This window comes from Equus quagga, chromosome 1 (genome assembly GCF_021613505.1).
Source record: "Equus quagga isolate Etosha38 chromosome 1, UCLA_HA_Equagga_1.0, whole genome shotgun sequence".
Taxonomy (NCBI): domain Eukaryota; kingdom Metazoa; phylum Chordata; class Mammalia; order Perissodactyla; family Equidae; genus Equus; species Equus quagga.
This window is the reverse complement of record NC_060267.1, coordinates 136,234,481-136,262,004: the sequence shown is the minus strand read 5'-3', so window position 1 is coordinate 136,262,004 and position 27,524 is coordinate 136,234,481. Positions and strand designations below refer to the sequence as shown.

Genomic DNA, 27,524 nt, shown 5'->3' with positions numbered 1-27,524 from the left:
AAAAAAGAAAAGAAAGTCATGCCAAACAGTTTTCCAAAGTGTTGATGCAAATTTATATGCCCAGAGCCAGGAAAAAGAGATTCTTTCTTTTTTATTTTACATAGAAATCTTTCCCCCATCCTCTCCCCACCACCATCCCCTATTCCCCATCCTGCTTGGCTCAGGCCATGCCCAGCAGCAAGAGGGAGGCTGGCAGAAGCTTGGGCAGGCTGATGATGCCTGAGAAGCCTCAAGCACTTTGGTCCATACAGTCAACAAAAGACCATGGTCTGGAGGACAAGAAACAGCCCAGCGACATCTGATCATGGCTATAAATGGGAGCCTGGAACAGGGAGCATGTGCTGCTAGCATGAACAGAGAGCTAGTCACATTAGCTCCCACAGGTAGGCCCAGTATGTTGGGGGTGGGGCAGAGTGAGTACAGGAAAAGCAGTCTCTGGACCTCACCCTCACCCCATCTTCTCGTCTTCCCTTGCCCTCAGGGCTGGTCCTGGAAGAGGGGCCTTGCCTCCAAAACTCCCTGCCGAGCCAGTCGCCAGTCCTCAGCTTATAAGTCGGAGGCATGTATCAGGCCATTGATCAGACTCACTGTTCTCACTACCACAGGAAGTTGTCCAGCTTTGCCTGGGAGGGAGGGAGCACTGTCCTTGCTGCTATTCTCTGCTTAGCCTTGGCCTTGGGCTTAACAGGCAGTGGGCGGATCATAGTCGTGTCAGTCTGAAGGAGATGTCAAGGAAGAGGCCTAAAGAGGGGCAGGAAAGGCTCAGACTTGGGGGTGGGCAGCCCTGCTACACTGAGCAAGGTCTGGCTCTACACACCTGAGGCTGCAGCCACTGGCAGGCTGGGGTAGGTGGGTACAGGGTACGGATGGTGTGGACTCTATAGCTCAGCTCAGCCCAATGCCACAGAACAAGGATACAGGCTGGATGAATTTTGTTCGGCCTCCAAGCCCATCGAAGCCTGTCCTTACCTAAAGCAGAAGGAAGAAGTGAGTGGACCATGCTAACAGGCTAGAGGGCTGGCCACCCAGCCCCACCCCTGAAATGGCTGGCACTTGCCACTGTGCTGTGACACTCACTGCATCTGTGTTGCGACAGGGCTCCACCCTGGCCCTCTTGAGCTGTTTCTGGCCCAGGACAGCATTCCGGATGAAGACAGGGAAGGCACCAGCCAGCTCCTCATCTGGCTCTCCCACACAGCGCTGGCCGCCCAGTGAGAGCTGGGACTCCTGCAGGGGAGACCCCAGTGGCAAGTTTGATGAGTAGGATGGCAGTGAAGAAGGGGGATGGGTAATGGTCAGGGAACAGGATTAGATCTCTGATGCCTCATCAGGAGGCTGGAAGGACAACGAGTAGGGTTCCCAGGTGGCTCTAAAGTACCTCCATCCTGGGCCAGGAGTGAGAGGGGTCTGGCAAGACCCTGCCCTTTTAGAAGTCCAGCTTCACACTCAGTCCTTGCAAAGGTTGGATGGCGACTGCCTGAGCTGCTTCTGGGAAGCCTTACCTGCTTGGGACCTTTGGGCATCTTCTTGGGAATGTCTTGAACGGGAGAGCTGCAAGAGTGTGACATGAAGGCAAGAGGCAAGTGAGCAAGACACAAGGGGCAGGCGAGCCAGGCTCAGCAAATGCCCCTTAGAGAGCCACTATGTAACACGGTTGCTGTTATGGCTGTGTGCTGGATAAGGCATCTCAGTGATCCCCACCCCAAGTGCAGGTTTGTGAACTGGACAGCCACAGCTGTCAGAGTGGCGGAGGCAGGGGAGGTTGGACCACATCCCAGTCTTGTGTCTTCCACTCAGGGTCAAGCTAATTCCAATGCTCCCCAAGCCCTCAGGCACCTCACCATGTCTCAGACTCTATGTGGGACTAGTGAGCCCAACTCATTCACCACCCATAGGAGAAAAGCCAGTTATGCCCTGAAGCAGGCAGAAGGCATCTAATGAGCTCAGGCCTAGCCCTACCTGTCCAGAGAGCAGCCCCCCTCCACAAGACCTTCAGTAAGTTAGATAGCCCATAAAGTGCTCTCACAACTCAGGGCTAGGCCATCTTCTTAGATAATCTGTGTAGGCAGGGCCTGGGGCAGAACAGATCATGGTCACAGGCCCTGGCCTCCCCCTCCCAGCTCCAGAGCTGGACACTGTTTCCATGCAATTCCTGGGGACCCTGGCAGCCGGATACCCTCTCCTGGTATTTTTTCAGGTGGGTGTGAGGATGGTCCGTGACCTACAGCTGACCCTGTGGCTTCTCAAAGCCAAGAGGACAGGGGCAGGATCAGGGCCTGCCCCCATAGCATATGGTGAGGTCACATGATGACCATGGGAAGATTCTCCCCTTGCTGCAAGTCTGGCTCTGGAGAGGCTGATCTGAGTTGGGGGCATCTGGGGTTCTCTCACACCCTCTGCAGGCCCTGAAAGTGGTAGAAACATCTCCACAAGGCCTGACAGCCTGCAGGCCCCAGATGCTTACTTTCAACCTTTACAGCTAAAGAAGGGGCAACATGAGGACGCCAGAGTGTGAAGCAGGCAGTGATAGGCCTCCTGACTGCAGCCCACATGCCCTAAGTTTGTTTCTCATTGCTACCAGGCCTGGCCCTGTACAGCATGGGTGCCTCCACCCCTGAGGTTGGGCAGTGGGGGATAGCCCAGCTGGCTTTCCCTTTTGCACTCTCCCTGGGCCTCCTCCACCACCACAGGCTAACATCTAAATTTCTTTCTCTCGTGTCCAAAGTCTTTGATTAAGAGGAAACCTGCTGAGCCCTTGACCTCCCTTATTTGAGCAGTGTATACCTACACGTATGTACGGGAGTAGGTCTTAGCTCCATGATGAACTACACTTGGCCTGCCTGGTCAAGGACAGCTTCCGCATTCCCAGTCCCGCTGTACCCCTAGTGCAGGTCCTACCCACCCTATTGCAGGTCCACACAGCTTCTCATGCTTGCCCCTGAGGGCTACTGTCTTAAGTGGTGGGGCCTTGGGCTCCACGATTTGAGATGGTTCTCAAACCATCTCTCAAGCATTAGCCTGAGAGGCACACAGTAGAAGAGGAAGTTCACAGTCCCTGGCTCAGGACTCTGGTAGGCAGGCATTCAAGGTATTGGGAGCATACACACCCTCAGCACCATCAGCCCAGACCTGCCCCTACTGGGACCCATATGTTCTTTCCAACTAACATCCCAACACCTTTGATTGAAGGGTGATGGTGAAGATTAACGAGACAAGCAAGAGAAGGGCTTTGCACAGAGTGAGTACTCAAGAGAGGGAAGAGGAGGTGGCTGGAATAAAAGCCATGGTCAAGCCCAGGTGGCCCTAACTGCCCTGTCAGCCACTCAGAGCTATTAGGGCAGGGCTTGCAGAGATCTCTTAGCCATTCTCCCTCCAGGCTGTGGACAGGGACAGGGACTATCACTTACTGTGCCTTCTCTGGACAGAGCTTCTTAGTGTGACCATGCTGGATGCTAGAAGGCCGGCCTGGGGGGGTGGCCACATCAAAGGTGGCATTGAGGTCAATATCATCACTGAAGGCTGGCCGGCGAAGCTTCAAATTCAGCACCTCCACAGGAGCTGGGCTGTAGGTAGAAATGGCCTGGTTACTCAGGATCACAGTGGCAGGCCAGAAGGACAACAGCCCCTCAAGCATCAGAGATAGCTTGGCTCCAGGAGCCTGGAGCCCATACCTGGCTCAGGGCCACCCTGCAAGGAAGCCCTAATTCTACAGAAAAAAACCCACTTGGCTCAGTCCTTCACACAGTCATAGGACAGTGAAAGTATAGAAGACATGGAAAGAAGCAAGCAGAAATCCACACAAAACCCAAACATACAAACAAAAGGCTACTGCCTTTTGACCAAGTAGCCTCCTTTCTCAGAATGCAGTGTAAGGAGCCAGTGAGAGACATGACCACAGACTGATGTAGAGGGATTTCCCCTCCAGTGCTACTTTTCATGGCAAATGGCACAGTATTAGACACGGTCAAAATGACTCCCCTAGGGGCAGGGGGTACTTTCATAGCTTGAATATGATACAGACATTAAAGTAGTGTTTCTGGAGAGTAAACTTAATAATATGTGAAAATGTTCATATGTTAAATTTAAAAAGCCATACAGGGCCGGCCCAGTGGTGTAGCCGTTAAGTTTGCACGTTCAACTTCAACAACCCGGGTTCCGCCGGTTCGGATCCCGGGTGCAGACATGGCACTGCTTGGCAAGCCATGCTGTGGCAGGCATCCTACATATAAAGTAGAGGAAGATGGGCACGGATGTTAGCTCAGGGCCAGTCTCCCTCAGCAAAAAGAGGAGGATTGGAAGCAGATGTTAGCTCAGGGCTAATCTTCCTCAAACAAAAAACAAAACAAAGAAGAAAAAGCCATACAAAATTCTTGTTTAATAGGCACAAGAGAAAAAACACACAAATTAGACTTCCTGAAAATTTAAAATTTTCTGCATCAAAAGATACTATCAACAGTATAAAAAGACAATCCATAGAATGGGAGAAAATATTTGCAAATCATATATCTGATAAGGGATTAAATCTAGAATACACAGAAAACTAAAACTCAACAACAAAAAAACAACCCATTTCCAAAATGGGCAAAGGACTTGAATAGACATTTCTCCAAAGAAGATATATGAATGGCCAATAAGCACATGAAAAGATGCTTAATATCTCTAATCATTAGGGAAATGCAAATCAAAACCACAATGAGATACGTATTAGGATGGCTACTATCAAAACAGAAAACAAGTGTTGGTGAGAATTCAGAGAAAATGGAACATTTGTGCACTGTTGGTGAGCATGTAAAATGGGACAACAGCTGTGGAAAACAGTAAGGCAGTTCCTCAAAAAATTAAAAATAGAATTACCATATGATCTAACCATTCTACTTCTAGGTATACACCCAAAAGAACTGGAAGCAGGATCTAGAAGAGATATTTGTACACCTATATTCATAGTAACATTATTCACAATAGCCAAAACGTGGAAGCAACCAAGTGTCCATGAAGATGAATGGATAAGCAAAATGTGTATATACATACTATGGAATATTATTCAGCTTTAAAAAAGAAGAAAATTCTGCAATACACTACAACATGGATGGACTTTGAGGACATGCTAAGTGAAGTAAACCAGTCACAAAAAGACAAATACTATATGATTCTAGTTTTATGAAGTACTTAGTAGGCAAACTCAGAGACAGAAAGTAGAACGGTGGTTGCCAGGCTCTGGGGGGAGGGAGGAGTGGGGAGTTGCTGTTTAATGGGTACAGTTTCAGTTTTACAAGATGAAAAGAGTTCTAGAGATGGAGAGTGGAGATGGCAGCACAACATTGTGAATGTATTTAATACCACTGAACTGGACACTTAAAAATGTTGGTAGGCGCTGGCCCGGTGGCGCAGCGGTTAAGTGTGCACGTTCTGCTTTGGCAGCCCAGGGTTCACCGGTTCGGATCCCGAGTGCGGACATGGCACCAATTGGCAAGCCATGCTGTGGTAGGCATCCCACATATAAAGTAGAGGAAGATGGGCACAGATGTGAGCTCGGGGCAGTCTTCCTCAGCAAAGAGGATTGGCAGCAGATGTTAGCTCAGGGCTAATCTTCCTCAAAAAGAAAAAAAAGAGTTGGTAAATTTTATGTTATGCATATTTTACCACAATAATTTTGGGAAAAAACTCTATGTATAGCACAATCACATGATTTGGTGCACACATCTCCCATGCCAACAGCCACCCTCCTCATATAGAAAAAAGACTGAAAGGAAATACACTGCATGTCACTGGTGACTACCTAGGCAATAAGTCCGTCTGTTCCAAATTCTCAATAATGAATGTGTTTTTACTTTATAATGGGAGAGGTATTCTATCAGAAAATTGCAGCCAATAGGATTTTTCTAGCTCATCCAGGCCTAGTGGGGCTCCCCAGTTCCTGTGGTCAGAAGAGATCTCTGGGGAGTATTAGGGACAACACCAAGAACACCCTCTCTCTTTCCTTCCCTCAGGAACCTTTCAGGGCTGCCTACAGCTCTACCACTCTCACTGGTCAGGGACAGAGGGCTGAACTGTGAGGGTATTAGTCTCTGGCTAGGAGCCCACTGGGGTGTGCAGCTCAGAGGAAAGGGAACTACTTGTACTGATTTGGGTAGGTAAACAATGTGGAAAGCTTGGACTATCTCTTCCTTTCCCTGGCCAGGGCCCTGGAAGGTCTACCTCTTCCTTGCCTGCAAGGAGAAAGAAAGACTGCACAAACCCACCTCAAACCAACCCCATGCTGGTTGCTTTGCTTCCCACTCTATGAAACACAGCATAAAGCAGCAGCCAGGACCACCCATGCCAACCTTTTTGTAGTATCTGTTATTCTGCCACTATTTACCAACCCCAGCAAGTCCAGGCCCAGGTTAGGAGAGGTGCACTCATGAGGCAGGCAGGGTCTGGCTGAGGGGAGCCATTTTGCCTCCATGTGGCTCACGGCACAGCTTCCTGCTGCCATCTCCTCAGACTTTGCCCAGCGGTGCCTATGGCACGTGCCCAGCCTTGGCTCAAGTCAAGCCAGTCTTCTTTACTTTCACCTTCCCACCATCCACAACACTAAACTCAAGACTCAGGAGGCTCTCACTGTGACTCCCTCGCTCCCCTATACCCACATCTGGCTCATATGAACAGATTTCCTGTTTCCTCAGACTGTTCCCAGTATATCCTTTTATGAGTTCGAACAGTTTCCCTTCCTGCCAAGGGTCTTGCTTTCCTTCCCACCATCTGTCTGTCTGACGAAGAGGAAGAGTGGGAGGCCCAGTAACCCTCCCTCACTGGTTGAGGTCCTGGCTTAAGGCCCTCCTGGGTGATACCATCGCCTTGGGGACACTCATCCAGGGCCAATGTACAGGGCTTCATGCCAGAGGCCTCAGGAGGTGAGGCAAGACACTCAAAGGCCCCATTTCCAAAACAGAGCCAAGGCCCTGGGCAGATTCATCGTCTGTGTGGCCTGGAGTCAGACAATGTCTCCTCTAAGAACTCACAGCACTTAGCAGGCCTACCCTAAGCAAAGGCCTTCCCAACTCCCTTCAGCCTGGAGGTCAGGGGCCCTTAGCGTCCATGAGAAATGTCTTCTGAGCACCCCATCTGTAGTTGGTGATAGCTACCTCCTGAGGCCACCCCAAAATTACAAGACTGAAGGATAATCCTACTGCAACAAATGGAATGGACAACCACCATCAGTACCCATAGATTTCCAGAAAATTCTGGGAGAGAGAGCATGGCCAGGGAACAGGAGACCTACACAACAGCCAGCACCCACAAAGACAGGGCTATGAATGCAAGGGAGAACCAGGGGAAGATCTGGATTTTCAGAAGCATTAAATAGGCCTGAAAACTGAAGTGTTGATGGAAGATGTGAGCTTGGCTCCACCCCTTCCTATGTCTGCACTGGCAGAACACCAGGAAGCCAGGCTGCTACTCTGTGCTAAGAACTGGAAGGGCCTTTCACCTGTAACACCAAGCAAACCATCTACAGTGACTTAGGGCAGCCAGTATCAGAGAGTAAAGCTCTCTGCTTCCTGGGTTCGGGTAAGACTCAGCATGAGGCCAGCTCACTGCACACTCCCCTCAAACCCTGCCCACATAGGTTGGGTTCTCAGGCAGCCTTTCATCACTCCTCCTTAGAGGGCCACAGGCAGCCAAGGAACCCCAGACATGGGAGGAAGTCCAAGAGAAAGGTCACGATGATCCTGAGAAACAAAATGTTAGACCATAAAACAAGGAATAGCATATTTTTCAAAGGATGCACTCAGAGAGCAAGAAAGAATGCTTGCAAATTTAAAATCTGATTCAGCCTTAAAAAGGAAGGAAATTCAGACACAGGCCACAACATGGATGGACTTTGAAGACAGTATGCTAAGTGAAATAAGCCAGTCACAAAAGGATAAATATTATATGATTCCACTGATATGAGGTTCCTAGAGTAGTCAAACTGATAGAGACAGAAAGCAGAATGGTGGCTTCCAGGAGTAGGAGGAGGGGGAAATGAGGAGTTAGTGTTTAACGGGTAGAGAGTTTCAGTTGCGGAAATGGAAAAGTTCTCTAGATGAATGGTGGGGATGGTTGCACAACAATGTAAATGTACTTAATGCTACAGAACTATACACTTAAAAGTGGTTAAAATGGTGAATTTCATGTTATACATATTTTACCACAATAAAAGATATGATTAAGTAAAAAGTTATAAAAATTAAGAAATTCTAATTAAAATTTAAGAAAATCTCTCAGAATGAAAGACAAAAACACAAAGGACCAATCCAGGAAGTCAGACATTAGACCTGCAGGTGTTCCAGAAAGAAAGGCCGGAGACATTGGAGTGCAGCAGATTCTCAAAAGAAAATCACAAGAAAGTTCCCGCAGCTGAAGGGAGATTCGAGTGTTCACATTTTAAGGACCCACCAAGAGCCCAGCAGGATGAATGGAAAAGACTCATCTGGGAAGTCGCAGAAGCCCAAGGGTAGAGGAAGCAGCCTAAAACTGTGCCATGAGGAAAAATAGATTCACTTACAAAAGGGCCAAGAATAGGATGGGCATCAATTTCTCAGTGGCAATACTGGATTTTAGACAACTAGAAAGCAGGGTCTTCAGAGTTCTGAGGGAGACTAACTTTCATCTAGAAGCCAAACTGGCAATCTAACCTAAGAGCAGCATAAAAGTATTCTGACATGCACTCCAGCTCCCTTCCTTAGGAATTATTTCAAGATGACCTTTAACAAAGCAAGGAAGTAAATAAAGAAAGAATAAGACATCAGATACAAAAATCAGTGGCTCCAACCAGGAGAGAGCTGGGAAAAGTCTCAGGATGACTGCCTTGCTTGCTCACCTCTCCACTGCAACCTTGGGTGCTCCCTCGAGTGCTTTCTGTCAGCTTGGAAAACTGGAACCACCCTGAATATCCACTGAGAGGAGAAGGCCTGAGTGAACATGGCTTGTGCACTCCATGCACAGTGGGTGAAGGAGGAACAACATGGATCTCTGTGGACTAATCTGAATATATCTCCAAGGCATTCCAGAGAGTCATATTTGAAAAGCTACAGGGGCCGGCCCCGTGGCAGAGTGGTTAAGTTTGCGCGATCTGCTTCAGCGGCCCAGGGTTTTGCTGGTTTGAATCCTGGGCACAGACATGGCACCGCTCATCAAGCCATACTAAGGCAGCCTCCCACATGCCACAACTAGAAGAACCCACAACTAAAAATACACAATTATGTACTGGGGGGCTTTGAGAGAAAAAGGAAAAAAATATAAAATAAAATCTTTAAAAGCTACAATATGACACAAAAGTATCAAGAAACACCTAAAATCAAACGCCCAAATGACCCCCTCCCCCCATGGCTGTGTATGGCTCATGGGATTTTCATCTGTAATGAAGCAGAGGTCTAGGAGGGTTCCCATCAAGCTGGTGACCTGGTATCCCTTGGGCTGGAGTGCAGGTTCAAGGAACCATCAATGGGTGATAGGTTGAAAATCAGAGGCATACACCAGTTCCACCAGAGTGATCTTCCTCAAGTATCCCCAACAGCTTCCATTGTGTTTAGGATAAAATCCAGGCTCCAAGGCTGCCCACGAAGCCCTGTAGATTTGGCTCATCTGCCACTGGCCCCTCTCCCTGAAGCATACCCAACTTAGTCACACCTCAGGGTCCTTGCTTTCACCATTCTCTCTGCCTGGACTGTTTTTCCTTCAGATCTGAATATTGGTTGAAGGAATGTGCCTGTACATTGTGATACATCAAGAAAGCTTAAGTCTTCTTCCAGACCCACATAGCAATCTGTCAGCTATCATGGGGCAAAGGTGGATGGCAGGGTCTTTTAGGGGACCTGTAGTTTCGAGGGTCTTGCCATTAGAGCAGAAAGAAGACAGGGCAAAGCTGCTACTGAGAATTCAACAACTATTTTGAGAGCCTGGGGCCCTAGGAAAGGACCCTGAATTTAGAACAGACTGTGCCTAGTTAAAAGAAGAGCTAATACTAAAAGCGACAGACTTGCCACCCTAATTTTTATGCCCAGAAAAATACTGGATTAAAAAGGGAATGAGGTCATCCTGCATGCAGCTTGATGGGAAGTCCACCCCAGCTTTGTACAGACGCAGACTTCTCAGATGTGGGATCCTGCTGGATTGAAAGATGGGGGAGACCAGAGCAGTCCTCTATATACCAAGGTGGGCTGCAGGCCCTGGCACGAGGCTTACTCAGAATGAAGTGGACTCATCCCCAACTGGGAGCTGCAGACCAAATCCCCAACTGGGAGCTCATGGCTTGGCCATCCAATCCCTCAGCTTGTCTAGCTCCAAGAGATCAAGTAAGACCTGGCAAGCAGCAGGCACTCAGTAAGGACCTGCTGTAGGAGTCCAGGCCTCAGAGCAGCCTGAAGTGGTAAAGAAAGTAAGCAAACACAGCTATGCAAAGTCCCTGGGTGCCTCAAGGCAGCCTGTGTGCTTGTGCTTCCCTCACTGCGGACGCCAGACACAGAGGACAAGTGCGTGGAAACAGCCTGAGGCCCATGGAATGGGAAGTAGAGGGAGTGCCATGGAGCCTGCAGAAAGCAGACTTGAGTGATATCCTAGGAAAAGGAGTTTTACTTCCTGCCTTGAGGCAGCCTGGGTTCTAAAGCTTTGTCCACATGGAATGGTCTCTGAGATTATCACCTCCCTGAGGGTGGGTACTATACCCACCAAGCTCCTGACAGAGCCCTTGTGTTACCTAGGGCTTCCAAGGTGGCATGGCCAATGGGCATTGAGGGTGGAGTGTAGAAGAAGGACTAGAAACAAAGCCTAGTTTGTCAAAATCAACCACACACTGGACCTCATAGAGAATCATGTGCCCATCACACACTCACAGCTCTTTTTCAGTCCAACCCAAAGTGGGGCAGGCAGGCAGCTGTGGTTCCATGAAGAGACACTGGAAGATGCTAAGGTAAGAAAGGAAAGAGTAAGATTGAGGAATTAAAGGTACAAACAAGAATGAGAGGAAACTAGCTTGTATGCCTTCACTCCCTCGTGCAGATGCTGACAGGTACTATGGCGTGGGGAAAGGAGCGTGCGTGTAAGGAAGCTGGTGGTGAGGGACACAGATTAAGATGTGGCTCCAGGGCCCGGCCCCATGGCTGAGTGGTTGGGTTCATGCACCCTGCTTCGGCAGCCTGGGGTTTTGCCAGTTAGGATCCTGGGCGCAGACATGACACCGCTCATCAAGCTATGCTGAGGTGGTGTCCCACATGTCACAATTAGAAGGACCCACAACTAAAAATATACAACTATGTACTGGGGGGTTTTGGGGAGAAAAAGGAAAAATTTTTTAAAATCTTAAAAAAAAAAAAACGATGTGGCTCCAGGTCTACTCACAGCTAAGTGTGTACAGATTGAGTGGACCAGGCTCCAACAAGACTTTAGAGCACCTCTGTGGCCTGTGGCACCTGACACAGCATCTGACTAAGAAGTGCTACCTGTGCAGAGGAGGGTGAGCTTATGCCTGCTGAGGAGACTAGAAAAGGCTCTACAGGACAGCTGACCCTTCAGCATGGAAAAGAGCTAAAGCACAGAAAGGCACAGAAGCAGGAAGGCAAGGAGTGTTCCACTGTGTTTGACAGTATCATATGGCTGAAGCCTAAAGATCCACCACAGCCCACAAGGCTGGCTCCCTGAGTGCCTTGGACACAGTGCTGAGCGGTCAGGGAGCCGTTTGGCAAAGGAGGAGTGTCATGATGCTGAGGAGCAGAGGGATGGGTCACAAGCCTCATGTGGAGGTGGTAGCAAGGGAAGGGTCAGGAGGTACCACAGATGGGGCAGGCTCCAGCAACTGATTGCATGTTGGGAAGAGGGAGCATAATGACTTTCCAAAGTACATTGAAAAGTGGCTCAAATAAAACGCTGGGTCACTAGGTTATGTGTTTTCTGTCTGGGCCATCAGCTGGGCAGCTAGGCAGGAGACAGCCCTGAGGATACTCTCTGCCAGCCGGCTTCTGTGAAACACTTAGGAGGACAAATGGGTGGCCACTCCAGGCAGGGACCCCATCCCTCTGCCTCTTGGCTCCCTCTGCTGGCAGCTTTAATGCACACATTCCTGCGACCAGAAGGGAATTATCCCAGTGAGTGGTTTCATGCTTGTTTCAGGATCTGGGGCAGACAGATGCATTTGGTGAGGCATTCCATAAACAGGATGTGCTGAGACAGTCAATGTTCCTGCCCCTTCTCTGACCATCCCTAGGTCCTCTCTGGCCTACCTTGGCCTCTCCTTGTCAGAGCCTAGAACTTGTCTCAAAGCTGCTTTCCAGCTAAATCTTGGCTATCTCCCAGCACAAGAGGTCCACAGCCTTCAGACCCACATGGGCCACCCACCCCAGCAAAGCCAGGAGGAGCAAAGATCCTTCCCAGACAGCTCTTCCAGCTTGGGGCCCCTGCACCACCCCAGAGGGTCAACAAACCTCTCTAAAACCAGGCGGTTGACAGTCTCACTGTCCACTGGCGGTAGGTTTAGGGTTTCCTGCAGCATCGTTAGCTTTTTTTTCAGGCTCTTGGGGAAGGAAAGAGAAGAGTGTAAAAGAAAGGCTGAGGCATCAAGTCCAGAGAGAGTGCTAAGGACATGAGCAACATGCATGAAGGGCAAGCCCACTGGGAACAGAGTAAGGTCTGAAACCCCAACATCAGGCTCAGGAGGCCAGGACCACCTGGCTTCAGAACCCCTCTCTGGTGGAGTCTCTCCTCTGGTGACCTCAGGGATGTAGGTCAGGACAGACTGTGAAGGAAGACCCATGGTGCTGTCTGCCCTCTTCTGAGGAGGCCCAGGCTCCAGACCAGGGCCAAGGTGAACATCTGACCCAGGAGGATGTAGGGAGCCCAGAACCACAAACTGGTGCACAGGTTCCTGGGCAGAGCTAGCCCAGCGCTGCTCTTGGAGGGCGCACAACCATTCCTCATTCCAATCTGGCCAGGGATGTTCCTCACCACGATTTCTTTGTCAGCACTCTGTAAGTCCTTCTGGGCCGACCTCAGCTCCAACTTGGTCTGGTCTAGCTCAGAGTAGACTTTCTGCAACTACAAGAAAGTATAGGGAGTAAGGGACCAGCCAATGGGTGGCCATGTGCCCTGCCCCCGCCTGCAACTACCCAGTGCATGCTCATGGTAAGCCAGGGTCCAGAAGAGTCTGGGGATACGGGAGGAAACCCTAACTCTGTGGGCAACGTTCACTGGAGCTGCCCAGGAGTGGGAGCTGCTTCCTATACTCTGCATACCATGGGTACACCATGCCCAGAAATAAAAGCAGCTGTGCTAATTGAACCAGGTTTCAAGAGCCCTCTCCTCTGGGCCTGGCACAAAAACAGGCCTCTGAAGCTGTCAATTTGGGACCTGTGCTCTCTGGTCAGCTGAGAGGTACCCAGAAGCCAGGAAGAGCAGAGGGGAACATAGTGTGCACATGTTGAGGGGATCTGTCACTCTAAGTGGACAAGCAACATAGCCAGAGCCAAAGCCCAGTAAGGACCAATAACCAGTCCCTGTGTGTCATCCAACAGCCCCATTGAGTCAGCTGCACCATCAGGCCCCACAGCCTTGCTCAGGAGACATGAATGAGCATGACAAAAGGACAGCCACCTGTCCCCTGACCTTCTGCTCCCGCTAAGTTACCTTGCTTCTGGAAGAAAACAAGTCCTTCTTCAGCTTGTCAGCTAGCTCCCCTGAGGCCTTCCGAGCCTCTTTTAGATTCTCATACTCTCTACAAAGGGGTCATGGAAAGAGATGTCAGAACAGGACACCCTGCTGGTTAGACCATAGCCATAGCACCAACCAAACACAAAGTCTAGCCCAACCCCTCAGCCCATTCTCATTCCTACTCTAACGCCTGAGCTCAACAGGGACCAGGTGGCACTGAGGAGGGTCTGTACTCAATGCAAGGAGAGCTGGTGATTCTCTGTTCCCTGCTTGTCCTGCAGGCACCGGTGATTTGAGAGGATTTGCAGGAAGCCCTGGCCTCACTAGGAGGACCCCTACACCACCTGGCCCCCACAGGAGTCAACTGGGATCCTCCATGCCTGTCAGCCAAATGGACCCTTTTTCCCAGTTTCACACCCACAGTAGTAGAGAATCTGAGCAGTTTCTGATGCAAGCCAGGCAGGGTCAGTAACAGTGCTGATGGGAAACAAGCTTCAGATATCATGACAAGGCTTATAGCTCAGAGAGCTGTGCCAACCTTCTTAGGAATAACACTTATAATTCACACTCAATTCTCTCAAGAACCCTATGAGGCAAGTTATTACTATCTCCATTCAGGAAGCTGAGAGTCAGAGAGGCTAAGAAACTGGCTCCTGGCCACACAGCGAGAGGTGGGTTCAGGGTTAGAACTGAGGCAGCATGGCTCCAGAGCTTGCCTCTTAACTCCACCTGCTCTGCTTTACAAGAGATAGGCATGGGCCGACCCAGTGGCGCAGTGGTTAAGTTCACACGTTCCACTTTGGCGGCCCGGGGTTTGCCGGTTCAGATCCTGGGTGTGGACATGGCACTGCTTGGCAAGCCATGCTGTGGTAGGCATCCCACATATAACGTAGGGGAAGATGGGCATGGATGTTAGCTCAGGGTCAGTCTTCCTCAGCAAAAAAGAGGAGGATTGGCAGCAGATGTTAGCTCAGGGCAAATCTTCCTCAAAAAAAAAAAAAAGAGAGAGAGAGAGGCAGTAGATGGAGAGGCACGGCTGGGGTGCCATGGCTTAGCTCCTAGGCTTGGACAAGGGGGCCAGAGTACACACTTCTTAAGGGATACGCAGTACACAGCCAGTTGCTCCACTGCTGACTGTCCCACACCCATGTCTCGGATCATCTCCTCCACCTCCGGCCGCTGGCTCTGAAGTAGGAGCTCAATCCTGAAAAACACCCATCCCACGGCATTTAAAATCTGGAGGCTGATGGGTAGATACCCAGTACAGCTCTGCCTCCCTTTGCTGCTGTTGCTATGGTGACAGCCTGGGCTGCTAGGATGCTTTAGCAGGCAGGTCTGCACAAAGAAAGGCCCCACAGCAGAGCTAAGCGCAGCTGCAGGGATGCTGCTGGGGAAAAAGGGATGCTGACAAAGGGCCTCAAGGTCAAGGATTCCCCAGAGAAACGTTCTTGGAACAAAATACCTGCCAGGTTGTCTGGCCACAGGAAGGAGTGTGGCAAGGGTCCCCATGGAAAGTAGCAGAGCCCACAGAGGCTGAGCAAAGAGATCTGTGGGTTCCCCTCTCCCAGAACCCTTGTGGCCTATGGAGATTTGAGCCACAGAAGCGACCCAGCCCCTGCTGCAGTCCTGGGAGCTGTGCCACTTGGTGGCCCTGGATGCAAGGGCATAGGGCAGGCCCCAGCTCCAAGCTCACCGCTCCATGGTCTTCATCTTGCTCCTGAGTCGGCAGGCTTCCTCTCGTGCTTGTTTGGTCTCATCCTGCTGCTGCTCCAAGTACTTCATCTGCTTCTGAAGAGCAAACACACCCATACATATCTGTTGCTTGGAGGTTCTGAGGGGCCACAGGTAAAGTCACTGGGAGAACTCTACCCAAGAGCTGTCTGCTTTTGAAAATACTAATAATTATGTGCCTCTAACCCCCAGGAGGTAAGGCTCCTGGGTCCCACTCTGGTTTGTGCTTTTTCTTTTTTTTAAAGATTTTATTTTTCCTTTTGCTCCCCAAAGCCCCCTGGTACATAGTTGTGTATTTTTAGTTGTGGGTCTTTCTAGTTGTGGCATGTGGGATGCTGCCTCAGCATGGCTTGATGAGTAGTGCCATGTCTGTGCCCAGGATTTGAACCAGCGAAACCCTGGGCCACCGAAGCAGAGCACGTGAACTTAAGCACTTGGCCAAGGGGCCAGCCCCTGGTTTGTGCTTTTTCTGCTAAGAGGCCCTAGGCCTTTTGGAAACTTAGCTTCCTCACCTCCCTGCTTGCTTTCTCCTGAGATACGTCTTACTATAGGCACAGCCCCCTGCCAGCATCTATGGGGCCATTGTGGGCTGCTAAGGTCCTGTGGCCTGGGCCTCATGGTGCATGTTGTGCAGGAAGAAGACGAAGCCTGGAGCACAAATTCAGGCCTCATTATCGACCATCTAGACCCATGGACAGTTGCCAGGATAGGAGAGCTGAGCCAGAGGCAGCTGGCCAGGCTGCCCTCAGCACAAGACCACTCCATCTCTGACCTGGGAATGCCATCAGAGACTCTTGCTCTGCAGCCAGGTGCTGGTTTGCTCCTTCCCTCCCACTGGCAAGGCCACATGATCCAGCCCAGCCACCAAGGAAGAACAGAGACAATGAACACCCTGGGGCCCTGTCTCTTCACGAGGATGGCTCCCTTTGCCTTTCAAATGGCATCCAGCAAGGATTGCTCCTTCCTACGAGACCAGAATATCAATTGTGGGTTCAGATCAATCACCTCATGCCCCTTGGAGAGCAAGAGGCTCAGCAACCCAGCTGATACAAAATTCATCTGGGTCTAGAGCCGCTTGCTCTGCAGGCTTTGATCTGCCTGGTCAGCTCAGCACAGCTGACTTCAAAGGCCCCCTGATCCTGTCTGGGATGCTGTTTGATCTGGCTCCAGAGAGCAGCCTAGCCAAAGACTAGAGTGTTAATGGAAGGTTCTTCAGGCTGGCTTTGCCAGTGGAATAAAAACTACTTTTGGAAACATAGCCCAGCCTCACCAAGGTCTTGGCTGAGTAGCCCCTCCATGAAGCACTGGGAAGGCCTCACCTCTCCAAGCTACCTAGTACAAAATCCATAAGTGCAGCCAATATGGCCCTTTTCTTATGGGCTAGATAGATATAGTATGGGAAGCCTGGGAAGAAAGGATTTGTCTCCATTTTACAAGTGTGCAACCCAAGTTATTGACCAAGGCAAAACCAGAAGATAAGCTGAGAGTGGTGAGCCCAGGACTGGGGCTCTATCTCCCCACCAACTTATGCCCACAGGACCTGGGGACCCACCTTGAGGGTGGAGCACAGCATCTCGGCCTTGTCCAAGGCCCTCTGCAGAGATTCCACGGTGGCATTGCGCTCTTCCAGCGTGTCCCGCAGAGTGTCAATGATGACCTGGCTGTCCCGTTTCTCCTTCTCTGGAACAGGGGAGGAGGGTAGATGGAGGAGAGGCCTGTTCACCCATCAGCATGAGAATCTAGGCCCTTGGGCTCCAGCACCCCACCCCAGAGCCAGGTGAGGAATAAGTCTCAGGCTAGAAAGTTGGGTGGCCCCCTTCTCTCTCCAGCATGCATCAAACCAGGGAAGCTGAGCCAGAGTCTCTTCATGCAGGGAATGAGACCGTATTTCCGCTGCTTGGAACTACTTGAGTAAAGAATTCACTGCTCCCCACTCCTGTGGGTCTATTTAATTCATCATCCCAGAACTCAAGTAGGTTCCTACCAAACTTGGTGGCCGAATCCTCTCCTATAAATACTCTCTTCCATCAGGCAGCCCCCTCCCAGCCTGGGTCCTGGGCAAGAAGCCTCAGAAAAAGAAAAGAGGCTCACCTGGTCTAGGTGGACAGTCTCAGTCACCTCCCTTTCCTCTCTTCCTGCCAATCACAAGAGCTGGCAATACTCTTGGACATACAAACAGGGAGAGCTCCTGGCTCTACCAGAAGGTTGGAGGCCTTTCTCCCAGGGCCTTTCCCTCTAGTGCCCAAGTCAGAAGCTTTCCAGGGCCCTTGTCTCTTGCCAACTCACCTTTCTGGGAAAGCTGGGCTCTGGTATTATCCAGTTCATTCTACAAGACAATATGCACAATAAGTAGCAGGAAGGCATCATAGCTGGCCTCTACTCAGTCTCCCATAAGGCTTGAGGGGAGCCCCAAGAGGGGACAATGAGGCCTGTAGGTCCAGGTAGACATGGCCTCTGCTGTATCTCAAGGCCAAGCTAAGTCAACAATGGAGAAATAAACCTTGTGTTATGTCTGTGCGCCTTTTTAAAAAGTAGGTAAGATGGAGGAAAATAATCTCAAGTATAAGACCCTAGGACAGGGAAAGAGGCAGAACAGGGGCAAGAGAAGTGAGGTTGGGCCTGTGTGATCAGTCAGTCTTACAGCAGAGGCTTCCATTGCTTCCTTGGCCCTGTGCTGCCCCTTATCCTCTCTGGACATCAGTTGCACTCACTGGGGACACAGAGTTGGGATGGCCAAGGACCTTGGGCCACCACTCCTTCCCTCCACCCTGGGTCCTGCCTGCTTCACAGTCTACCTCTCTCCAAGCTCTAAGCTAGCTCTGTGTACCACAAATCTTCCACCCCAAGAATCCAATAGGGTAGATGAGCCAGAACAACTTTGTGCCTCTGGATGAAACCTCACATGTGCTAGGCTCTAACCAGACTGTTGTGAGGGCCAAATGAGCCTTTCAAAGCCCATGCATAAGTTCCAGAGCCACTACCGCAGAACCACGAGAGGCTGGGGCAGAAATGAGCCCACCTCCCATTCAGGTGTCTGGAGCACTCAACATTCTGTGAGCAAGAGAGGTGCTTACTCCATAAGCAGGAAAACAAGGCTCTGCAGAACTGAAAGGCTTGGTCAAGGGTCCATGGTGGTAGCTGGATAGAATCCAGGCAAATTCTCCTCCAGATCACCCTTCCCAGGTTGATACAAGACTCAGAATCTCACATGTGACCGATACTAAGGACTAGCCACAGTGGGTGGATAAGCCCCCTACTGCCAAACTCTCCACCCAGGACTCTGGAGGCAGGAGATTTTGGTGGCTAGACTGGTCAGGTAGGCTGAACACCTGGAGGTGGAAGAGGTGGGTGGAGAAGGGTAGACATGGACTGCCTGAGAACAGACACCATCCCAAAGCTAGTCCCCTGGCTCCTTCTACACCCAAGCAAGGTGCCTTCCAAGACTTTGCTCCAAACCACACAAGATGTTGCCTCCCTGCCTCCTAGATTTGGCTTTGAAAGCCAGAAAGAAATGAAGCTGCCTTTGTTCCCTTTATCACAGAGAGGACAAGGCTTAAAACTGGGAGCAGTTACCATGACGATGAACACGTTGGCTTTAAGCATGAAAGCTCCACGTTCTTGAAGCAGTGAGGTTCCAAGGACATCATGGCACCCCAGGGCCAGGGCCAAATGAACCCTGATTTGACAGATGCCCAGAAAATTAACTGAGTTCAGCTTTACTTGCGAACCCCATCCCACTTCCTTGAGAGGTTTCTGCCAATCCAGCCCCCTTGTACACAAAGAAAGCTATATCTTAGACTTGGAGGGGAAGCAGTAGAAGTGTAGGAAGGAATCTACCCATCCTCCCCTGCAGTGTGGGTTTCTACTCTGGCTGCACATCCTGATTCCAGGGGCTATGCACTCTATTCCTACCTGAGAAAGACTCAGGCATCTGGATATATACCTAGCTCCCCAGGAAGTTGTGAGGCACAGACAGGTTTGTGAAAATTGGGCCCACACATCTTCCTCAGCTGAGAACTAGAAAAGTTTCCTAACTTATCTCTAACTGCCCAAGCAGCAAAGTGGCTGGGAAGGATGGTTGTAGATCCTTTGCAAGGTGAAGGGACCTCAGGAGAGACACTCTGACCTTTGGTCAGAATTGCCCTGAAATCCCAAGGGGAAGGCTCACAGTCAAGTGTCTCCCTTCTTCCCTAACAGTGTATTTCTCCGACAACTGTGTCTCATCACGTTCTCTGCTCTCCTTGCCTCTACCTTGAAATCTCTACCAAGTCTCCCCTCCAGAACTCCATCTCCATACTCTAGGTAGTTTCCCTGGGTGGGAGCAGAAAGTGAATGCTCAGAGGGCTTGGAATTCAGTAGAATGAGATAAATTCTGGGTACCTTTAAGAATTCTGCATCTAAGACACTCTCCTCCTCCTGGGCAAGGTCAAAGAAGAGCTTGTTGATAATGGTTCTTCTGCCAACCTGGATGGGAGAACAAGATAGAGTATGACTGCATAGCTGAGTCATGGGCGAGGGGGATAGGGGTATACATGCAGCCTAACATTGCAGCCAGGCCTATTCTCAGGTCTAACATTTCACGGCACGTCCTCTGGAGTCAGATGACCTCTGCAACCCTGTAGGCACCCCAAGCTGGTGCCACTGGTTTGGTAGTTACTAAAGTCATGGCACTGCAGACTCATGTGGTGATTGCTCAAAAGACACCCCAATTCTAGGTGCCGTGCATTGAGGAAATGGAGAAAGGCAGAAAAGGAGGTCAAATCTACCTAGGTGAAGATTGACCTACACAACAAGTCCATCCATCAGCTACCCTTGGGCATAAGCAGGCCTCTCAAGCCACTCAAAAGCACAAGTGAGGCTCAACCAGCCTCAAACCATGAGGGTCCAAAAAGGTTAAAGATATTGCTCAGTTTCAGAGGTGTTTCTTTGTTCCTCCTCCCTGGCAAGGAGAAGATGTCTTCAGCTGAGGTGTTTTCACCCTACCACCCTCACCTGGATTCGGCACTGCGGACAGGTCCGACTTGGTGCTGTCTCGAACCACTGAATTAGGCTGGAATGAGAAGCAGAAAAACAGACTGATGAACCCTGGCTGGGTGGAGATATACAGGCCAGGTAGCCACCTTGACCACAACAGGGTCTGTCCCGATCCTCCTCAACCCAATGCCTGCTCCTCAACCCAATGCCAACAGGAGGGCAGCACCACAGGCAGTGCCAGCACATCCCACACGGCCTGACTGACACAAGCACTCTGAGCATCTGGCCCTTTTTTTGGCCCCATTGGCTTGGCTCTCCCTATACCTGAGCTGCTCTTTTGTCAGCCTTCTAGGCTTTGACTGGTGGGAAACAGTCAAAGCCCAGGGTCCCTCAGAGAGGGGGATCCTAATAACACCCCCACTTTAAACTTTCACTTTCAAATTAAAGGGCTACACTTTCAAAGCTAGGGTGAACAAGAAGTAAAAGCAAGTAGCAGTGCAAGCAAATCACCTTTGCATCATTTCTCTGGGTGATCTGTCAACATCTCAAGCCTTAAACTTGAATTCAAGTAGTCTCCTACTAGTGGATTCTCCCATGCCCAGGGACCAGGGAGAAACAGAGTCCTTTCTAGAAGATAATACCATCATCCCAGGCCTCAAATTTTTGTCTATAAAGAATTTTTCAAATACTATATACAATATATAATCACAGCTAACTATGCACAGTGGAATACTACACAGCAATGAGAATAAATGAATCTACAACTAAGAACAATATTATAGATGAATCACGTAAACATAACATTGAGGAAGAGAAGCCAGATACAAAAAAAAGGTATATTGTGTATCACTCCATTTATATGAAGTAAAAAAGTAGCCAAAACTCATCTATGCTGCTGGAAGTCAAGATAGCAGTTATTCTTACGTGCGGGGGAGAGGCTGGTTGGTGGGAGTAATTGGAAGAGTACACAGGGAGGTTTCTGGAGTGCTGATGTCTTGTTTCTTGATCTAAATTCTGGTTGCATGGGTGTGTTCAGTGGGAAATTCTGCAAGCCACACACTTATTATATGTGTACTTCTATGTAATACACCATATTTCAATAAAGTGTTTTGGTTCTTTTTTAAACAGTCACATGTTTAAAAACCAGAATATACCCACACAAAGACTTTAGATATTGGAATTGTCAGACACAGATCATAACACATTATACTAAATAAATAAAAACCAACATTGGAAATATCAGTAGAAAATTAGAAAATAAAAGACGATCTAGCAGAATTTAATAAGAACCAAACAGAAATTCTAAAACTGAAAAAATGGCCAAAATTAAGAATTCAATGGATGAATTTAATAGCAGTTTAGACACAGCTGAAGAAGTGGTAAGCTGAAAGAGTTCAGAGGAAACACTGAGGATTAAAAAGATGTAAAAATATACAAAAGATGCTAAGAGATACAGAAGATACTGTGAGAAGGTCCAGCATACATATAATTAGGAATTCCAGAAAGAAAGTGTTAGTTAGAATAATACCTTCTCCACAAGAAGTCTATGTCCTAATGTCTTTCTTTTTTTTTTTTTAGGAAGCTTAGCCCTGAGATAACTGCTGCCAATCCTCCTCTTTTTGCTGAGGAAGACTGCCCCTGAGCTAACATCCGTGACCATCTTCCTCTACTTTATATGTGGACACCTACCACAGCATGGCTTGCCAAGCGGTGCCATGTCCACACCTGGGATCCGAACCGGCGAACCCCAGGCCACTAAAGCGGAATATGCGCACTTAACCGCTGTGCCACCAGGCCGGCCCTATGTCCTAATTTCTAAAACCTGTGACTACATTACCTTATATGACCAGAGTAATTTTGCAGATGTGATTAAGTTAAGGATCTCCATGGGGCCGGCCCAGTGGCGCAGCAGTCAAGTTCACACGTTCCGCTTCTCCGCGGCCTGGGGTTCGCCGTTTCGGATCCTGGGTGCAGACATGGCACTGCTTGGCACGCCATGCTGTGGTAGGCATCCCACGTATAAAGTAGAGGAAGATGGGCACGATGTTAGCTCAGGGCCAGGCTTCCTCAGCAAAAAAGAGGAGGACTGGCAGTAGTTAGCTCAAGGCTAATCTTCCTCAAAAAAAACGGATCTCGAGATGGGGAGATTGTCCAGCTGTGCCCTACATAATTACAAGTGTCCTTATTAATGATTCGGGAGTGTCAGAGTCATAGAGAGATTTGAAGATGTTAACACTGCTGGCTTTGAAGATAGAGAAAGGGGCCATGATCCAAGGAAAGCACAGTCCCACTTACACCTTGATTTTTACCCAGTAAGATGCATTTTAGACTTCTGACCTCCAGAACTGTAAAGTAATAAATTTGCATTGTTTTAAGCCACTAAGTTAGTGGCAATTTGTTATAGTAGAAATGAGAAACTAATATAGAAAGAAAAGAGGTCCCAAAAGAATGGCCCCTAAATTAAAATATCAAATTGAAGCTGGGTCCCTAAATAAGGGCCTTCTTACTTTTCTGCCTTTCTTCCAGTGAATTAAGACAAACTATTTTTAGAATAGTAACATTTCTTTGGTGGTGTTTTAATAAAAGTTCTTCCTGTTGCAAGTCATAAAAGTAAAAACAGCAAAAAGAAAAAAAGAAAGAAAATAGATAATGGAATAGAGGCAATACATGAAGAGACAATGGCTGATAATTTTCCAGAACTGATTAAAGAAATCATTCCACAAGTTAAAGAAACCTAATAAATCCCAAGCAGGATAAGTAAAAACAGTAACAAAAAGAGAGCTGAGGTGGCTATATTATTGTCAGATAAAATAGCCTTTAAGTCAAAAAAAGCTATCAGAGACAAAGAAGGATTTTATATATTGCTATAAGGTTTAATCCAACAAGAAATAACAATTATAAACATATATGCACCTAACAACAGGGCCCAAAAATGTATGAAAGAAAATGGTACAGAGTTGAAGGGAGAGGGGCCGGCCCCATGGCCGAGTGGTTAGGTTCGCACACTTTGCCTCGGCAGCACAGGGTTTTGCCGGTTCGAATACTGGGTGAAGACATGGCACTGCTCGTCAAACCATGCTGAGGCGGCGTCCCACATGCTACAACTAGAAGGACCCACAACTAAAAATACACACAACTATGTACTGGGGGCTTTGAGAGGAAAAGGAAAAATAAAACTTAAAAAAAAAAAAAAGAATTGAAGAGAGAAATAGATAGTCCTACAATAAAAGTTGGAGATGTCAATATCCCACAATTTCAATAGTGGATACAACAATCAGACTGATGATCATTAAGGAAATAGAGGACTTGAACAACACTATAAACCAACTAGACCTAACAGACATATACTCCACCCAACAATAGCAGAATACACATTTTTATCAAGTGCACATGGAACAGTCTCCAGGATAGGCCATATATTGGGCCACAAAGCAAGTCTTAAGAAATTTTAAAAGATTTAAATTATGCAAAATATCCTTTCTGATCACAATGGAATGAAACTAAAAATAAATAACAGAAGAAAAATGGAAAATTCACAAATACGTGGAAACTAAACAACATACTCTTAAACAACCAATGGGTCAAAGAAGAAACCACAAGGAAAACTAGAAAATATCTTGAGATGAATGAAAATGAAAATGAAAACAACACACCGAAACTTACGGAATGCAGCAAAAGCAGTGCTAAGAGGGAAATTGGTAGCTTTAAACACACACATTACAAAAGAAGACACACATTAGAATAGCCATTATAAAAAACAAAATAAAACAGAAAATAAGTGATGACAAGGAAGTGGAGAAATTGTAACCCTTGTGCATTTTTGTGGGAATGTAAAATGGTGCAGTCGATGTAGAAAGCAGTAAGGCAGTTTTTCAAAAAATTAAACAGAATTACCATATGATCCAGCTATTCCATCTCTGGGTATAACCCAAAAGAGATGAAAGCAGGAACTTGAACAGACACTTGTACAATAGTGTGCATAGTAGCATTACTCACAGTAGCCAAAACACGGAACCAACCCAAGGTCCATTGATAGATGAAGGGGTAAACAAAATGTGGTATTTCCATACAATTTTATTGTTTAGTCATAAAAAGGAATGAAATTCTGATACATACTACAACATGGATGAACCTTGAAAATATTATGCTTAATGAAATAAGCAGACACAAAAGAACAAGCATTGCATGATTGCACTTACATGAGGTACCTAGAACAGGAAAATCCAAGAAGACAGAAGGTAAAATAGAGGTTTCCAGGGGCTGTGTGTGTGTGGGGGGGAATGGAGAGTTATTGTTTAATGGGTACAGTGTTTCTGTCTGTAATGATGAAAAATTTCTCGCGATAGTGGTGATGGTTACACAACATTGTGAATGTACTTAATGCCACTGAATTGTACATTTAAAAATGGTTAAAATGAAAGGCATCTTTCAGTTCAGTGAGCAAAACACCATGAGCAAAGCTCACCCTCTTGAGTTAAAAAAAATTTATGAACAAGAAATTATCATTGAAATTAAGTGGTGGCAGACACGTCCAAGGAATATTACAGGGATTTGATATCTTTATGAATCTTGTGATAGATGAAGGTGTGGAGAAGGCAACTAGTCGGCAACAGAACAATACTGGAATGGGGGTATTACAAAAAAATAGTATCATGTTAGAAGCCTTGGAAAGAGTATAAACAATGGCTGTGTTCACCAGAGAAATCAATTGCTTTCACATGTTCCCTCTCCAAAAGGCCTGTTTTACTACTATATAAAAATGGGGTTGTATACATTTTCATATTGAACTTTTTGTTAAATAAACTTTTGTAATAGGAAAAAAAGGGTTAAAATAGTAAATTTTGTTATATTTTTACTACAATTAAAAAGTACATAGTGAAAAAAAAGGAAAAGAATGGTTAAAATTGTAAATTTTGTTATGTACATTTTACCACAATTAAAAAAGGAGCTCTGATCAGCTTGTCCACAGCTGCTAGGGGAATCTTTCTCCATCAGCTGTACGTTCAACAGAAGAGTCCTATAGGGTCAACAGGACGGCTTTATCAGGGAGCACCTCCCTGCCCTTGGATATTAACTTGGGTTTGCTGGCGTCAGTGAATATGTTAGAGTGTCTGACCAGAGATGACTCTGGATAGAATCAGTACAGACCATCAAGCAAACGACAACAAACTGGGTAGCCAGAGTGTCTACAAGGTTTCTATCTCAAAGAAATGAAAGGGCTCATTAGTGTAGTGAAAGCTCACCTCTGCCAGGGCTAAATAGTTTTGAAGTCACATCGTTTTGCAAACCGATCAAGGAAGCCCCTACTCTATCTTCACTGAACCAATCCTATCCCCCCGGACTCAGCTCAAGTATCATCTCCTTTGGGAAGCCTGCCCTGACCTGCCTGACCCAGGTCGGGAACCTCCAGTGGGGCTCCGTCTAGTGTCATTCTCATAACCCATCTGGGTTCCGAGGACGGGTCGTCCGGAGGCCCAACACCCCACCGCCCTGTAGCCGAACCCGGGCGAGCGCCCAGCCTCGACACAGGGGTCACTCACCACTGCAGGTGAAAGGTGTGGCCGCAGTGGATGGCGGCCACGTCGCGGGAGTGGTCGAAGAAGTCGGAGCAGATGGTGCACAGCGCACGGATAGGCATGATGACTGTTCTCAGAGGGCCCAGATAGCCAAGAAAACCGCGACTGGTCCAGCTTCGTGAGGACGCCCCCGCCTCAGCTCGCTTCAAATTTGGCTCCACTGAGTGACTTCCGGGAGCAGACCGGAAGTGGCGAGGAAAGTGGCGGCGGAGCCTGAAGGTTGGGCCTGGATTGGACGAACCCTCACGGGGCGGGGCTTAACACCCCAGGGGCCTTAGAGAATCCTGGGGCGGAGTTAGGACTTGAACCCGCTAGCGGTAACTTTCAGGCGGCTCCCGGGTAGATTCAGCCGGTACCGTGAGAGCGTAGGGCTGGACTGGGACGGGGAGCAGCTACGCCGCCAGACAGGCCCCTTTCTGGAGCAATACAGGGCGATATGGTCCCAAGCCAGAGCTGGTGCGAGGCGCGCCGGGAACGGGCTCCTCAGTCCTGTTTTCTCAGAGCAGCCTTCTCTGCACTTCTCGAGTCGAGAAGACTGCGGCCAGAGGGGAATGGGACGATGGTCCCGATGGACAGCGGGTACCCTGGGTTCTGGGCAGTGCTGGACCATACCCTGGAAGGCCATAGTTCCCACAGATCAAAAGACTGCTCCACCCTCCCAAACCCTCGGCTTTGAGTGGTCCTAGAAAGATGGACACAGGTTTTTTGGGACACCCCTCAAGACACCCCAAGGTCACCCTGGCTTTATCCAAGCAAAGCATGATGATCCCTAAGTTTGGAGGCAGCAGAGCCAGTAGCCTGACTTTAGCTCTTAGCTCCCAGGAGGATCAGCTATGCCTCCAGACTACAGCGGAGTTGGAATTTTGAAGGCCCAGATGCTTCATAGGCCAGTGACTAACAACCCCTTTTTATTATTCCCACATCAGAGAAGTTGTCTTTGGGATGCTCCCTGAGAAAGAGCAGCATCTCTGGTGAGTTCACTGGGGCCATTGGGGCTGGGGTAACTCTTCCTAGGAGTTCTCAAACTTAGTTATTTTTAGCAGTGTTACTCCCCTTTCCCCAGAAGAAACCTTATTCAGAGTCCTATAATATAAAGCTGATTGGTTCCACCTGAAGTAGACCAGCATGAAGTCCTTTGGACCTACGTGGAGAGCACAGGTGTTGTTCACAGAAAGGAGGAATCAACACAAAGGGGGCAGCATAGAACCTTGGTGCAATGCCCACCCTGCACCCTCTCCCCAGCCCAGGGAAGCCCACTTTGGCCATTGGCCAGGTCTCTCCCTAAGGTGGCTGGTCCTTGGTGGGTTCCAATTCTATGCCTAAGTCAAGACAAGAGCTCCTTATTCAACAGGACTTGTCGGAACAGCAGCCCAGAGGTTATTCCTTGGCATAAGCCCAGCAGAGGACCAACCACCCATGTGGATTTATAGGGTCCAGAAGACACCCCCACCCCCACCCCTGCATCAAGTAACACATGGTGGTGAGGATGATCTGCACTCTCAGCCTAAGCAATCCACATGGCAGTGTGTACAGGCCACTACCTATAAACCTAATCCCAGCCTCTCCCCTCCCCACTGCCTTTCA

General features: G+C 48.6%; 1 protein-coding gene across 1 annotated transcript; it reads right to left on the bottom strand.

Annotated features, from left to right (window-relative positions):
- Positions 1–21: 21 nt before the first annotated feature.
- TRAIP (TRAF interacting protein) lies at positions 22–27,479 on the bottom strand. The gene is made up of 15 exons (XM_046676606.1): positions 25,905–27,479; positions 20,383–20,440; positions 19,771–19,854; positions 17,677–17,716; positions 16,943–17,070; positions 15,353–15,447; positions 14,750–14,863; positions 13,636–13,723; positions 12,958–13,047; positions 12,438–12,526; positions 3,408–3,563; positions 1,503–1,551; positions 1,078–1,227; positions 919–969; positions 22–716 (listed from the first exon to the last, which is right to left on the bottom strand). Exons 1-15 carry the CDS (start codon positions 26,000–26,002, stop codon positions 597–599), a joined length of 1,410 nt encoding a protein of 469 aa, XP_046532562.1. The 5' UTR covers positions 26,003–27,479; the 3' UTR covers positions 22–596.
- Positions 27,480–27,524: the final 45 nt, after the last annotated feature.

What these genes read in the sequence shown, in the direction of transcription:
- TRAIP (XM_046676606.1), bottom strand. Translation starts at nt 26,002, where the DNA reads ATGCCTATCCGTGCGCTGTGCACCATCTGCTCCGACTTCTTCGACCAC. An exon ending in TGCTGTGCTCCACCCTCAAG is followed by an intron (nt 15,448 to 16,942) that starts GTGGGTCCCCAG and finishes TTTGCTCTTCAG; the next exon opens with AAGCAGATGAAGTACTTGGA. An exon ending in TGTTTTCTTCCAGAAGCAAG is followed by an intron (nt 13,048 to 13,635) that starts GTAACTTAGCGG and finishes ACTTTCTTGTAG; the next exon opens with TTGCAGAAAGTCTACTCTGA.